Raw genomic sequence first — 15,095 nt, forward strand, 5'->3', positions numbered from 1 at the left:
GCTGAGTGAAGGATGAGTGGAGACTGACCTTCAGAGATCTCTAGTGCTCTGCATTGATGGCAGCATCCAAAATACAGTTGAATGCGATTGCACTGTGCCATCAGAACTCCTCAGAGCACAGAGACCCACCCAAGGGCCACAGAAGACCACCTCTCTGCATGCCCACATCCCCAGGCCTGAGGCTCGGACCTGCTCTCGTAGACAGGACCGAGGAGGAGACACCTACGTTCCATGTACCGGATGATGCGGGCAGCCATATCTCCAGCCCCAAAGCTGGTGATGGGTGTCAGGCGAACTTCATAGCTCTGAGGCACTTTCAGGTTGGGTAAGATGTGCTCCAGCAACAGGCCTTTCTCCATTTTCTTCACAGGAATGAAGGTTTGGATGGTGTTTCTCTGAGACAGCTGCACAGAAAAAGAACACACAGTGTTATGAAAATCCTGAAACTGAGAACCTGAGCAATTGTATTCATCATCTAACGTCCTATTCCTCCTCTTCCTACACAGATGTACACCCAGTTGCTCCATGAGATCTTCATGCAGTATTGGTTTGAAAATTGCCATCCCTGGTACAGAACAGTGATCAGGAGCCCGAGTTCTCCCTGAAGGGAAGCCTTGGTGTCCTCCAAGGGAGGGACTGTAGGGACAATTTGAACTACAGGTCCTGAACCAACTTTGTGTCAGAAGCAACGGTTTCAGGAGTGAGAAAATGAACCCAATTCACCTATTAGTGCACCCAGGTCCTGTGCAAACACAGCACGGCATTGCACCAGATACCCCTCAGCTCACAATCACTGCTGCAGAATTCATTCATTTGCTGCCTGGGCCATGTGGCACTTAATTTGGTGTCTCACTACTACCAAGCAATCTGCAACCATGCTGCCTCAGAAACCTTCCATAGGGTGCATCCTTGGATGGCCTCCACAGACCAGAGCAAGGGGTCTATTTCAAGTTGATGGCTCTCTGGGATCACTCACAGGCTCCCTCCTCCTCTGTTTCCCATTAGAAGGGGCTGAATTATGTTAGCTGAACCATACCAGCTAAACACTGATCAGTTTGCTAAGGCAGCAGGGAAGTTTCAAGAAAACAGGGGAAATATCGTTATCAAAATCACCACCACTAAAAATGATGAATTACTTGTCAGTGAAACTTCCCTGCCATGGTCATGCTTGCTTGGCTGGCAAAGAACAAGAACGAGGATTGCATTGTGAAGATACAATTTCCTGCCTGTCGCTGTGCAGTGCCTGGATCCTTGTGGCAAGACACATTACTGGGGATGCTGGTGCTGGTAAAAAGACCATTGGCGGGACTTTGGATAGTTCAGTGTTAACTAAGCTTTCCCTTGCGTCTGATATGTCCTCTAGGCTGAAGTTTCCATAGCAAAGGCAGTTCTCCTGCCAGGCAGTCTCAGTGTTCATCATTAACTCTGAAGTTGCAGGATTACTGGAACTGGGATGCATGGAGGAAGGTTTACAGCAAATGTGTCAGTGGGACAAGAAGATGGAGTGAGGGCACAGCAGAAGTGAAGGCCACTATCCAAGGAGGGCAGGGGGCAATGCTGATGTGGTGCTTAGTGAAAGCAAGTACATGCAATCCCTCCTCTGACTGTCTCCAGCTCTCATGTACGTAACTCTAAGTTCAAACCCAGAAGCAATGGCTGCCACTGTAAAACTTTCTGTGCCAAAGCCCCATTCATTTCCAACACAGTCAGAACCCACTGACCCACCTCCTTGACCTGCCCACAGTTTGGCTGCTGGTCCCAAGTGAAGGGGCAGGAACTGGTCCCTGGGAACCTGTGGTTGCATGTGGTTCTCACAGTGAAAAACAATTCTGCACCTGCTTTACAGATTGCACCTAAAGGGGACCTTTGTACCTGCACACATCAGGGTGTAAGTTGCTTGAGGAACAACTTGCTGCACTCTCCTCCTCCTCCCCTGGCAAGATGGAGCAGAGAGTTGGGAGCTGTTCTGGTGCCTTCCCCCGGCTTGATGGTGCCTTAGGGAGCAGTCCTAGTGGGCAGGATGAGGGCAGTGGTCCCCAGAGGCACCCGTATGCTGTCAGGATCTGTTCATATCAACAACGCCCTACCTGCACACATGCCAGCTGGGTTCTGACCCAGCTGGTGTTCCTATTGCTCAGCCCTCCCATCTGCCAGCCCTCCGCACCATTGCTCTGGCCAAGCAGTGGCAGAGCTGGCTCCCACGGGCAGAGACTTAAGCTGGGCTCATTAGTGCCAGACCCCCCAATTATGTGGGAGAAGAGAAGCAGTCAGAAGCCAGAAGCAGAAGGCTGGAGTGGCACAGCGCCTAGCAGGGGACTTTTTAGGGGGTAGAGTGTGACTGGGAGGGCTGGCAGCAGCCCCTCCCCACAGGCTGCCATTTGCTGGGTGTTGGGAAGGCAGCCAGCAAATAGGAGGAGGTCAGGAGCCATTTCCCTTGTCTAGACATAACCTTTAGAAGAGAAACAAAATGGAGAGTCAGAGAGAAGCTTGAGGGTGAGATTCAGACAGTGCAAATTCCACCTCAGCTGGGAGTTAGGTGGAATTTGGGTATCTAAAGCTTCTGGGAGCAAGGTCAAAACACATACTCTCCCACATCAACTAATCCAGGACAAAATGAGAAATCAGCTTCCAGTCTGGACTGCACGGCTCTGGATCCCCTAGTTGAGTCTGTCCTCAGGGACTTGTGTAACCAAATAAATAACTGGCTGCTGCCCAGGTTTGGCTGCAAAACAGAAATAATTAAAGGCACATAGGCTTCCTATGGGTTGCAACCTCCCTGCTTTCTAGAAGAGACCTGGATCACTAGGTAATGGGAAAGGCACAGCCAAGGCTCAGCATGTATCTCCTCCTGGTGCTCAGAGGTAAAGTTTTAAAAGGTCTTTTCCCTCCACCAAATATTTTGTAGCTATATCTCCTCCCAGCGTGTGTCCTGTCTCTATCCAATATGCAACTTGGACTGACACAGAAACTGGCTGCCAGCAAGACTGCCCTCTGCACATCTTTACTACAGTCTCTACAGTCCTGGCATCACATCAGAACTGGCCCTGGATGTCTTTGGAAAGACTGGCTTCTCTGTGAAAAGCAGCATGGGCCTTGAGCTAGCTGCAGCTGTCAGTAGAAAGAGCCAGGTGCGCTGCCAGCTCAGTTTAAAGGGCATGAAATTAGTGCAAGGGAGAAAAGGGGGCAGCTCCAGCCAGCTGCTTGCTGTGTGCATGTGGAGCAGGTGCTGGCTTACAGTCACTAGCACAGGTCCAGCAGACAGAGACATAAAGGCCAAAGTCTGCCTCTGCATCCCCCTCCTTAAACATGCTTTGTGTCCCTGACTGCCAGCAGCAGGTCTGTGCAGAGCTGCATGCATCAGTCCAGTAGGAACCCATTTTTCAATCCACTTCAACTGCCAGCTGTTTCCCTTTCTCCTGCTCCATGTGTTCTCATGCTATCCTGGTCTCTTCTTCCTTCCACCCCCTTCTCAGCGTCTGTCCTTTGGATCACGCTGACCCCGTGTTCCAGTTTAATATTGCTGCAGTGCAGTTAATAAAGCAGGGGCCGGTGCAGAGGACAGGGAAACACTGGCCACCTTATTAGAGACGCTGAAGCCTCAGTGGAGGAGCTCCTGCTACAAGCTCATTCATCACCAGGCTCAGCAGGCTGGCTCAGGGGCCAGAACAAGAGCACTGCACAAAGCACAGACTTTCCTCTGCCTTTACCTCCTTCCATTCCCAATAATCTGAGGAAGGGAATGGGAAAGGAAAAAACCCAAACAAATCCACGGTTCCTACCAGCTGGCTGTGAATATTATACAGGCTGCAGAGGTGAGAATGTCCTTGTTGAATAGGTTCTCTAGAAACACCTTACAAAGGGCAAAGTCAGCCCCATGTGGTTTGTGTGTATTCACGGGCAGTGTATGCAACCTGTCCCTGTCCCTGTCCCTGTAAGCAGTATTAGTGATCAGGGGAGAACTCACTTACATGGACTCAGCCACCAAACCTCTGGGAGCTGCAAACTGGGGCTGCCCTTTCTCATTCCTCACCATCACTTATTCTTGTTGGTGGGCACTGTGTGCCCTTTCCCCTGTCATGTCATTTGAGCCAGCTTGTGATGCTTGCAGAGTGCTTGTCCCACTGTAGCTAGCCAAAATGGCCCACAGACCAGGAACACACACCAAGAGTCTCAGAGACAAAATCAGGATGCCACAGTACCCCTGCCCCTGCTTCCATTCCCAGCTGGGTCATTGTCATAGCAGAGGGCCCAAGGTATGACACTGCCACACCTACATTTTCTGTTTATGTAGGCTATTAAAGGAAAAAAAAACAGGATGATGTTTTCAGACTGAATGATGTTTATGTCAGATATGTACCAGCTAGAAGCCTTAATAAAGCTGAAGGATATTAATAAACACATCTGTCAAGAGTTACTGTTGTGGCTCTACACCACCACGACAACCTACCTGTGCTGAGACTGGTGTGGCTTGTGAAGCCATGCTTGTGGTCTCACAACTGCATATTAATGCTTGTTTGAAAGGAGAAATTAGAAAGAAAATCTGTTTCATCACCAAGCCCTAAGGTATTTCTAACAAACAACAGCTAGAAAAATGAACATTAAAATCAGGGAGACCCCCCCAACAAGCTGATTGGAGCAAAGGAACTGTTTTGCAGGCATCGAGTTTCCCAACATTGCAATTCATTTCTGATGCTCTCTCTTTACTTGTCCCGCTTCTTCAACAACTTCTCAGCTCAGGGCACAAGCACTAGCTCTGCTTTCCAATATCTCCATTCAAATCCTTTCCACACATGCTCTCTCTTTCACTCTTTTTTTCTCAGCCTCATTCAAATTCCCCTGGCTGCTCCTTCCTGCAGCACAAAAGAGACAGGGATGGCTGCCTGCATTCCCACTCCAACCTCACTAACTGCAGATATGGGCTGCAGGGACAGCTCCCAGCTCCTTCTGCCGCTCCAGCCTCTGAAGGCAGAGGAGGCAGCAGATAAAGGCAGGCTGGTGTGGCATAGCAGCCTCGCACGCAGGCTCCATCCCTCTGTCAGGCTCTTCCTTGCTCCCTGTGCAGCTCTGCACACCACATAAATGCTGTCTCTGGCATGTGTGCAGGCGGGGTGTCCTAACCTCCCCCAATCTCCCCCTCCTCCCTCATCTGTGAGTGTCAGGACACTCTGGAGAGCAGACATCCACTGGACTAAGTGCTGTGGAGAGCCTGGTGGTGCAGAAAGCACAGGTATCTCACAAAGGTCTGAAAAGAAGCATGGGGCAATCATGTGGACAAAATAATCTTCAACTGCCTGTGTAGCTGGTGGGCTGTACTTTCAAGCAACCAGCAATTAAGGTGTTTTTCAAAGCTCAGTGCCAAGCTGCCCAGTATCTCAGCACACATGGATATCCCTGTTTAGCAAGGGGCCAGGAGAAGGTGAGAGTAGCAGAAGGGCACTTCTCTTCTGACAGGCAATACCATCCAGGGTGTGACAGAGTGGTGTTTGTACCATTTCAGCCTGTTTGCACAGTCTTGGCTTCCTTACATAGCTTTGTCCCAGAGTGCTGCAGGAATCATCTCTTATCAGATTTCCCCAGTGGCTGCGACTGCAATGACCTCATCCCAACAAAGTCCAGCTAAGATACAGCTGCTCCCTTCCTAAGGGAGTGTTGCACACAAAGACCAGAAACAATCACACCACTGCCCTCACCATGATGGGACAGCCAGGACAGATACTCCCAAGGTACTGGAAGGGGCTGAGCTTGTTTATGGCACTGGTAACAGCTCCTGGGATGAACATGGGGCTCTGCAATGCCAGACTTCCCACTACTTCATCAGACATTCCCTATTCTCAATTACTGCCCCAACTGTGCCCCAAAGCTACAGGATATGTGGCAGAGAGGCAACTTCAAAGAGCTTAGAAGCCATGGACTTCTTAAAAGTTAAAAAAAAAAAAAAAGGAAATATGATTACAGAATCAATATGTGCTGGATGCTGGAGTTTATAGTACCAAAGATTGAAATAAAATTATCCAGTTCTCCATTGCTGGAGAATGAGAGCTCAGCATGTAAGTTCCACAGGTAGAAGGAATTTCTTGGGAAAGCAGAATGAAAAATGCTCAGAAGCAGGGTCAGGAGGGAGGTGGGGATAGGAAATTTTAGGGAACTCTCTTGAACATGAGGCTCCAATATGTTCCACACAGCTGGAAAAATATGCCATAGATCTGTCTCTTTCTTTCCCCTTCTTCCTATTCACTCTGACACACAGCAGTGGATTGAGATTGTGATCCTTGATGTCACCTTGGCACCACAGGGCAGAGCATAGGAAGATGTCTCTGACATTCTTTTCGAACACTGTGAATTGGATGCTTGATCTCTGTATTTTGGCAGAGGGATAAAATGGCTCTGCCCCCAGAGATCAGAGAAAGGCAAAACATGGCTACAATCTAGGACACAGCAGGGGATGTACACTCCTGGCTGTCAGGGTCCAGTCCCCTGTCACCAGAGGGGCTGCCTCTGCTTATTAATTTTATGTATATATCACGTCTTCTCTTAAAAGTGGTTTGTTCCTTTTAGGCCTGCTCCTCCCCCTGGACATCTGTTCCGGAGCCTGACCGCCCTAAGGTTCTCATTTCCAGACTGAATTTATTCACATGCAGCTTGCACCCAGTTATCTTGTGCCAGTATTGTGCTTTAGCTTCAGTGGCTCTTTTCCCTCGCTGCTGCTTGACCCCCTGATGTTTTACAGTCAGGAATCTCACCACCTCTTAGCCTTTGCTTTGCTGGGCTAAGCAGGCTGAGCACTCTGCGACTGCTCTTGTAACCCAGACTCCCAATTTCCAGGATGGACTCTACAATGTTTTTCTGCACGATCCCACTTGCTGGAGTTCAGTACCCCAGCCTGCATATAGGATGTAGTGGCACTTCTCCACCTCGCCCAGAAGTACCTCTAGTTTCATCAAGGAGTACATTTGTCCTTTCTCACACCTGCATCTCATCAGCAGCTCCTTGAAGTCAACTCAGTTGAGCAGTGCACTTATTTTCCAAAGATGAGCTTCCAGCCTGCAGCACTTTCTGCATCTATGACCCTGCCTTTGTACCACTGCATTTCATCCCACTAGAACCACTCAAATAGTTTTCCATCTTTCAGATCTTTCTTCCAATCCTTCCTAATCCTTCACCAAGGTGGCATTGTCTCCTAGCCTGGTGTCAGCTGCATGAAATTTAAAGAGCACAATTCTAATAGGGGATTCTGAACTCTGGCTGCTGTCAGCTGCAGGGAAGATACCTGTCTACTCTGGAAAAACTATTTGGGTAAGTTTAGGGTAGTGAAGAAATTTGGTTTGGATATGAAGATAGTCATTGTGATGCTTCTTTATAATCTCTCATCAAATTTTCTCTGCCTGTCACATTAAATTAAAATATTTTCTTTTGTTAGTACTTAATCACCATCTTGGATGGAAATTATGTCAAGCATTAACCTCACCAATTAAAGGGTTAAGGTAAGTTTAAAGCTGGATTTATTTCATTTTCCTTGCTTGATAACCATAACTCCTAAGGGTTTTCCAGAACAAATAATCACATTGCAAGCACAAAGCTGGCATTTCCCAGACAAGCACAGCATTGAACTGAAATTCATGCCTATGTTTTTCATCAGCCAAGCACACAGGTTCAGATCTGGGATTAAGCAAGGATGGATGCCCAAACCAAACCCATTATTCAGTCTAAATGAGGAGTCCTGGAAGCCTTTTGTACTGAATTGTCCTTTATCAGGAGGCCCAGTTTCTCGACTGAAACATTCCCAACTCCAGAGAGAGAAGCAAGTGCAACCTTCAGTGGCTTCTGAGGACAGCTGGAGCCATAAAGGCTGGGAGTCAGTCTCTCTCTCTTCCTCTTGCACAGGCAATCAGATGCCCATCCTCATTAGGTGCCAAGAGCAGCAGTTTATGGCTTTCTAGAGAAGCCAAATTGGTGCTGTCATGAATTACTGTAAGTGCTTGTTCCACACTCTTCAATAATGTCTTTCATTAGGATCTGATCAGAAAGCAATATGTATTTTATTAGCGTATGTTCCCTGGTCTAAAGAAGAGCAGACCTAGCCTTCACTCTGTCAGAGAGGCAGTCAAGCACAAGCCTTAACTGAGGCTCTCTTCTACTGTCTCACAGCCTTATTTTCAACCCTGAGGGCACATGCAATCCTTCTGTTTCAGAAGGTGTCTACTCTTACTGCAAGTTCCTACCCTTAGTGACTCTTGACTGTGCACAGCGGAGCCTGGGATCACCTCTCTGTCTATTGTATGGGCTCAAGCTGGGTGAGCGACACCATCTCTCATGCTCCTCCACATCCCCCTCTTGCAGACAGCAATGGTTCCAGACTCTTTTGAGCTTCACATCTGAAAATCAGCACTGCTCGGTGCCTTACAGATCCAGCTTTATACCCATTACTACATCAGTAAGCACAGTCTCCTCTTCCACCAATTTCCTTGCACTGGACACACTGGCTGCTTGCAGCCAGACCCATGCAGGTGTCTATGCACTGTGCTGTCAGCACTTCTGACTCCAAGATAAAAAAAGCAATTTGGCTCTGCACAACCCAAGTCTGCCCAGCTGCAGTTAGGTTGAGCTCTGAGCCAGTTTGCCTAAAATATGGGTGTAACTTGCAACATGCTCCACCAACAGGAGCTTCATTTCTTTGGTTCTCTACAGACTCTGGCAGAACCCTCTCTTAGGGCACCTTCACCCTTGAAAACAACTAATCAACGATGGTGCTGATGCTTCCTGGAGCAGAAATAGCCTTTTTGTGTGACTCTGGACTTTCCAGTCTGGTACCTGTAATGCAGGTTTGTAGGGAAGCATCATTACAGAGCCTCTAGGCTGTCTATAAAGAAGAGGCAGAGGCAACAGAGGATATGCAGGGAGACCCATAAAGCCCTTCATATTGCTCCATGCTGCCTGCTTCATTTCTTTATGATACACAGCCAAAACATCCATCTAGTGCCTACTCCTTCCATTTGTGACTAGTTGTGGGAGAGACTACATCTCTCTTCCAAACCCTTCCCCTTCACACATTCTTATGTCTTATCTCCAATGTGTTCTAGGAAGTGAGAGCCAGGGAAAAAAAAAAAAGAACAAAACCAAAAAAAGGAAACAGAAACAAAAGAAAGAAGAGGTGGAATATAGGAAGGGGAGCAGGAAAAGGCACCAAGGTCCATAAAGAAAAGATGGTGAAGCAGTAGGAGGAACATGGACTGACTACTGAAAATAACAGATGGGCAGAGTAAACAGGAGGAAGCCACATCATAGCCTATCAACTGAGACTTTGAGAAAGACTCAATACTAGCATGTGCCCCTTGAAGCTGCCGAAGGAGTGTGGGTAAGAGATGCACAAAAAGGACTGACTTTGCTACCGGGCAAGCATTTTTCATTCTGTACTCAGGCCAAGAGCCTGCTGGATACGAAGAAGCACAGTGGTGTGGAAACAACATTTGTATCCTGCAAAGCTGCTATGAGGAGTCTATTGGTTTGGGGAATCTGATTATCTCTTCTCTCACATTTTTCTTACCCAAAAAGGAAAACTGAACAGTGGTGTTGGGAGCTAGAAAGACATGAGATTTTCCTTCTAGATGTGTTTTAAGATCATATAAGCCTTTCCAGCAAGATTATTTGAATTGCTCTTCTCAGTTGCTGTAACTGTTCTGAACACAGCTAAAACTGGAACATGTGCTTGAAATATTCCCTTGTATAGCACTAGGAAAGCTAAACAATACCCTCCTTTCCCTCTTGCCCAGTTAAGTACTTTAACGGCATTAGGAACAGTCCTTTGAAAAGTTAATGCTAAGACAAAATCTCTCTGCAAGGCTCCTGATGAATGGCCAGACACTTTGCAACACTGTCAGCTACCCTGTTTGGGGCAGGTTACCTTATGCTTTGGATCTGGCTGAGACAGAGGTAATTTTCCCAATAGGAGCCCTCACAATGCTGGGCTTTGTGTGGGTAGCTAGAAAGAACTTGATAACACACCAGTGTTTTGGCTACTGCTAAGCAGAGTTCCCACAGCACCAGTGCTGTCTCTCCAACACTCTTCCCTCACCAGTAGGCTGGGGGTGGGCAAGATTTTGGGAGGTGACATCATATCCAGGACTGCTGATTCAAATTGACCAAAGGGATATGACAGTGATGTTTGTCTTCCAGAGCAACTGCTGCATCTGCTGAAGACCTGCTTCCCATGAAGTGACTGGACATTGCTTACTGATGGGAAGTAGATAATCAATTGTTTTCCTTTTATTCTACGCATGGCTGTAGATGTTGGTGATTTTAAACTGACTTTATCTTGACCCACGTGGCTTTTTCACTCTTATTTTCTCTCCCCCTGTCCTGCTGAAGAGGGGAGAATGATAGAGCAGTTTGGTGGGCAACTGGCATCCAGCCAAGATCAACCAAATACACTTGACTTACTTTTAGATAGTCACCGAAGAGAAATGATACCTTAAGACTGAAGCACAACTGATCTGCCACTGCTCATATCATTAATTTTCCCAACTAACTGATTACAAATGGACTGTGGACCTGTGGACCTGTGGACTAGGGAAAAACCAGCTCAGGAAAACCATGTATCATACTGAAGAGCAATTTGTGAATGCAAAAAGACAGAATTAATCAAACTAATTCAGTAGTTAAGCATAATTTGCTAAGCTCTCATGGGCAAAGGGAAGAAGTCCCATTTGTGGCATTAGAAACTGTTAGACTACCAAAGGGGGAAACCTTATCCCATGGCTATCAGTCATTTCCACTGAAATCCCACCCGACCCGTCAGTGCTGGTCAGGCCTGTGCCAAGCTTTCCTGGCCACCATTGTAGAAAACACTCTGATCCCCTGGCTGACAGAGCCAACAGCAGCCATGGCCAGGCAGACAGCTTCACCTGCAGTGAGTAATGGCCAGGGGAAAACTCCCTTCCTTTGTGCTGGTGGAGGCTCTGCTGTTGTCGACTTAGCCAACACAGAGTACAAACATGAAACATGGAAAAAGCTCCTTGTTTCCACCCCCACCAAACATTCAGCTATCCTCGGATCTTCCCATATAACAGAGGTGGAGAAGACCTTGTTCTAGCAGCACCTTCTGTGACAGATTGCTAGGGATGAAAAGAGAGACGGATCAATGTGCTATCAGCTGCAGTGACTGATGGTGTGTCCCATTTCCAGGCAGCAGAGAGCAAAGCTGAGGTAAGATCCTGCTGTCTTCACTCCCACATGCCCGTGGCAAAGTCACTGCTTCACTTCCAGGTCCCGCACAGCAATCTTATTAAGCTTCAAGCACTGCTTGTCCACCATTTGTTATTGATCAGCTAGCTCTCCTTCCACGGGCATGTAGCTGGCGCTCAGTCCCAACCCCTCCTCCTCTGCAGCCTAGAAAGGCAGTGCCTCCTCTCCCCTCTCTTGCTTTCCCTGGCTTTGCATCATGATGGCTGTTCGGGAGATAGAATAGTTAGAGCTTAAAAAAAGACCTTTTCCACTACAGAAGATGGTTCTGCAGGTAGATGGAATTGTGTTGATTTGACATCCCATATGACAGCAGCCTGTGATCAAACATCAAACTGGCAGACAAGGTAGGCAAAAGAAGAAGAGAGGACTAGAGAAGCTTTCTGACAGATGTGACTTATAAGCCATCCTGTAACAGAAGGTCTGCTTTGAGATTCAGTGCTGGACAAACACTGTGAAGCCAAGTCACTGGAGTCCCCAGTCCTAACAACAGTGAGAGAGGACCAGCAGAGCCTGTATCAAGTGCAATGATGAGGCCACCATGTGCTGCTTCAGGAAAAGCCACACTCCCTTCCTGGTTACAGCCAGCTGTGATTGTGATGCTCTGGGTAAAGGGACTCACACATCCCTGCTCAATGTGCCCAGTCTGTGTCCTACCCTGGACATCAAACTGGCCTGTCCAATTAAGTACCCTGTCAGCTGGATGATTTTTTTGGTGGATGTGGCACCACATTCCCTTTTTCCAGGTAACACCAGGCCAGTGCACCACACAGCATATTTTATCCAGAGCAGGATGGATACCTCCCTAGCTCACAAGCTGCAACTCTTCTTTAAGCATTTCGTTTTCTAGTGTGAAAACTAGGATAGCCCTGACTGCTTTTTAGTTAAGTCCTAAAACCAGATATCACCTGCCTTAGCTCTTGCAGCATCCCCCAGCTGAAAACCTCACTGCAATACTACTGTGGGAATGCACAGTATGGGCCAGTGGGGTCACAATGCACCACAGAGCCTTGGGATGAGGGCTATGGACCCAACCTGGTCTGCTGCGGTTGCCTTGGCAATGGCAGCGTTGTGCTGTGAAGCCAGCAGAATGTCAGAGCCTTTGTAAAGCAAGTTCTGCCACATTGAACTCTGCCTTGTGCAGAGCTGCCTCCTCACCAAGCCTTTGGTGTCCGGTTCTCTTCCCCCCTCGCTCCAAGGTGCAGCCTCCAGGCAACCCCCAAGGCGCCAGCTGCTCGTTTTCCGATCTTTGCCTGAAGCCATGGTTGTATGTGCAGAGGAAAAGGAATTTTGTTCAAGACAAGGAATTTTGTTCATCTCCCAGGATACGCGGCTGGGCTGCTGCAAGAGCCACCACTGCTCAAGTACATCACCTTTCTGTGGTCACAGCCTTTTCTAATCTGGCACCCAAAGGCATTCTCAAGCGAATGTTCCCGGGGAAGTGTGGGCGGGTGCACTGCTCGTTCATCCTCCCTTTGGTGCATTACCACCCCTGCTCAGTGCAGGGAGGGAGAGACCTCCCTGCCCTCCGAGGGCTGGCTGCCTCCGGGAGCTGATGAAGCCAAAGACAGGCTGCAGTAGACAGACACTGCCGAAGAGGGCTCAGAGCAGAGAAAAAGAACAACTCAGAGGCAGAAATGAAGTGATACAGATCCATAGTCACTGGACCTCGGTATAAAACCTCTCCTGCTGTGTTGGGATGGCCATCAGTGGAGTTAACCTTCCACTCTAATCACAGTCATTAAATTCCTGCTAACGCCCCTGTCCGATGTCTGTCCCAACAGCTCTGTTATGTGTCACCTCCCCACATGCTATGCAGGCTCCCCACTGCCGCAGCTCTCATTAATGCTGCTCTGGCTGGCTGATGAGGCGAGTGGCAGCCGGCTCCCAAGCCCAGATGAGTTTTGTAGACAGCAGGGAATGTTTATCCAACATGGAGGGGATGAAAGTACAAACAAAGAGAGACCACACAATTACTCAGGCATTGCACAGGGGCAGTCTCATTAGACGGTCTCCCTGACAGGAATTAATCTGAAGTGACAACCCAGGGAGTTAATTTAGCAAATGGGTCTGGGGCCTGGCCCAGTGTAAATTTCCGGGGTCTGTCTGGCATGTAGACTCAGCCTGCTCTGAGGAGGGGAAAGCCAGGAATATATAAAGCTGGCCCAGTTCTGGCCTGAGCCTGTGTATGAGAAGGTACAGAGGAGACAGCAGCCTCAGGTCGCCTTGAGGGGAACAATGAAGATTAAACTTTCCGACTGCACCAAGAGCTTCTCCTTCCTCTTTCCCTTGCAGCCTCAGGTCACAGATGGGTTCCAGCTCATTAAGTGCACAGTTATTTTGCCACTATCCCCCAAAACCATAACCACCGGCCCAACTTAGATCTTTCCTCCATGATGCAACCTGCTTGCAGTATTATATGGCTTTTCATTTCTCTTTAATGTTAGAGCAGAGCCCTGGGACGGGTATAAAATACACAGAGAGAAACAAGCAACTTAAAAGGCTTTTTATTTTTTAAGCAAAGATCTGGTTTGGGGAGGCTGCTTTGAATCCCCAAGCAATGAAAATAATTTTCAGTTGGAATGCAGTGCTTCAGAGCCTTTTCTACACTGCAAGAATTCATGGAAGAAAAAAATGTTGGCCAGACAAAGAGCCCAAAAGCCTTGTGTCATCTGCCCACAACCAAACCACCCAAGGCTGTGACCTTGTTGAGGTCACTGGCTAAGGTGAAGCAAGGTGGTTGGCATTTGGATCAGTTGCCCTGCAGCAAGAAAGGAAAAACCTCCCAAGCTGTCAGGACAGACAGCTGTGAGGCCCCTGCTGTTCTTCACTGGGCACGTTTTCCCCTCTGAATTGTCACTCAGCAATGCCACTGCCTAAGACCACCTGAACAATACCCTCCAGGAAATTACAGCCTCTTTGCCAGGACGTAGAGGAGAGGCTTCACAAGAAGCTTGCTCCAAGTTGCTATCATATGCACTTTCCTGGGTCAGTGGCTCCAAGCTGTCAAGCTGCTTATATGGTTTTAATCAAAAGTTAATTCTTATTCTACTGGAACTGGTGCGTCTGTTGTGCCGCTCAGCCTGCTCTGCAGCGCTGGGAACAATCAGCTCTGGTGGAAGTGCATCTGCCCATCTTGCTGGGAGCCCTCACCTATTGCTTAGGAAACCAAATTCCCCCAGACTGTTTGCAATCCCCCCAGTAATGCCCTAGGAAGCTTCTGAACAGGAAGAATTGGAGGAGGCATGGCGCCAGCCAATTAATAAGCAGCACTCTGACTCTCACCCAGCCCCATTTTCAGCAGCTGCAGCAAGCAAATTTAATTCAAGCATTCCCAGGTGCCTTGCAAAGCATCCTGCTACTTGGGGATCTTCACATTACATATGCCAAGAGCTCCTTGAGCAAACCAGGGAGTGTGAAATGAAAACCAGCAAACTAAATTGCAACCAGTGGGCATCCCAGCAGGTTGCCTTTTGGATTCCAGCTCAGCAAGAGTTAATTCTACTCTTTTCATCTCCTCTTCCCCCTGACAGCCCCTCACTAACCCAAGAGTGCAGGCTGCCACATTCATTCATCCCAAAGAGCCCCTGCTGTGATCACTGGGGCTGCAGAGCTCCCAGGATTGGGGAAGAAAGTGGCTGGCTGGCTGGCTGGGTGAGCTTTCCCCAGCTCGATGCTACCAATAAATCAGTTGTGTCTGGCCATGTGTAAGGCCTGTTTCACCTAAGGAGAACATTCCATTCCAATCCAAGCTCTGTAGGAGGATTTTTGTGCCACCACAGCTTGTGCCTGGAAAGCCAGCATGTCCAGTGAGGAGTGTGCGCAGGCAAACAGCAGCTCCTCACTCAGGCAGACAAATC

General features: G+C 48.3%; 1 protein-coding gene across 5 annotated transcripts in view; it reads right to left on the reverse strand.

Annotated features, from left to right (window-relative positions):
- The window catches only part of MDGA1 (MAM domain containing glycosylphosphatidylinositol anchor 1), a 214,940-nt gene that overhangs the window by 101,237 nt on the left and 98,608 nt on the right, over positions 1 to 15,095 (reverse strand). For all 5 annotated transcript variants that reach the window (XR_005256310.1, XM_038131762.1, XM_038131761.1 and 2 more), the window contains exon 12: positions 227 to 404. Coding sequence is in view for 4 of the 5 variants with exons in the window: in XM_038131762.1 (XP_037987690.1) it covers positions 227 to 404 (178 nt within the window). In the remaining variant the exon portion in view is untranslated. The remainder of the gene's footprint in view (positions 1 to 226; positions 405 to 15,095) is intronic.

Source organism: Motacilla alba, chromosome 3, assembly GCF_015832195.1.
Source record: "Motacilla alba alba isolate MOTALB_02 chromosome 3, Motacilla_alba_V1.0_pri, whole genome shotgun sequence".
NCBI classification, from domain to species: Eukaryota; Metazoa; Chordata; class Aves; order Passeriformes; family Motacillidae; genus Motacilla; species Motacilla alba.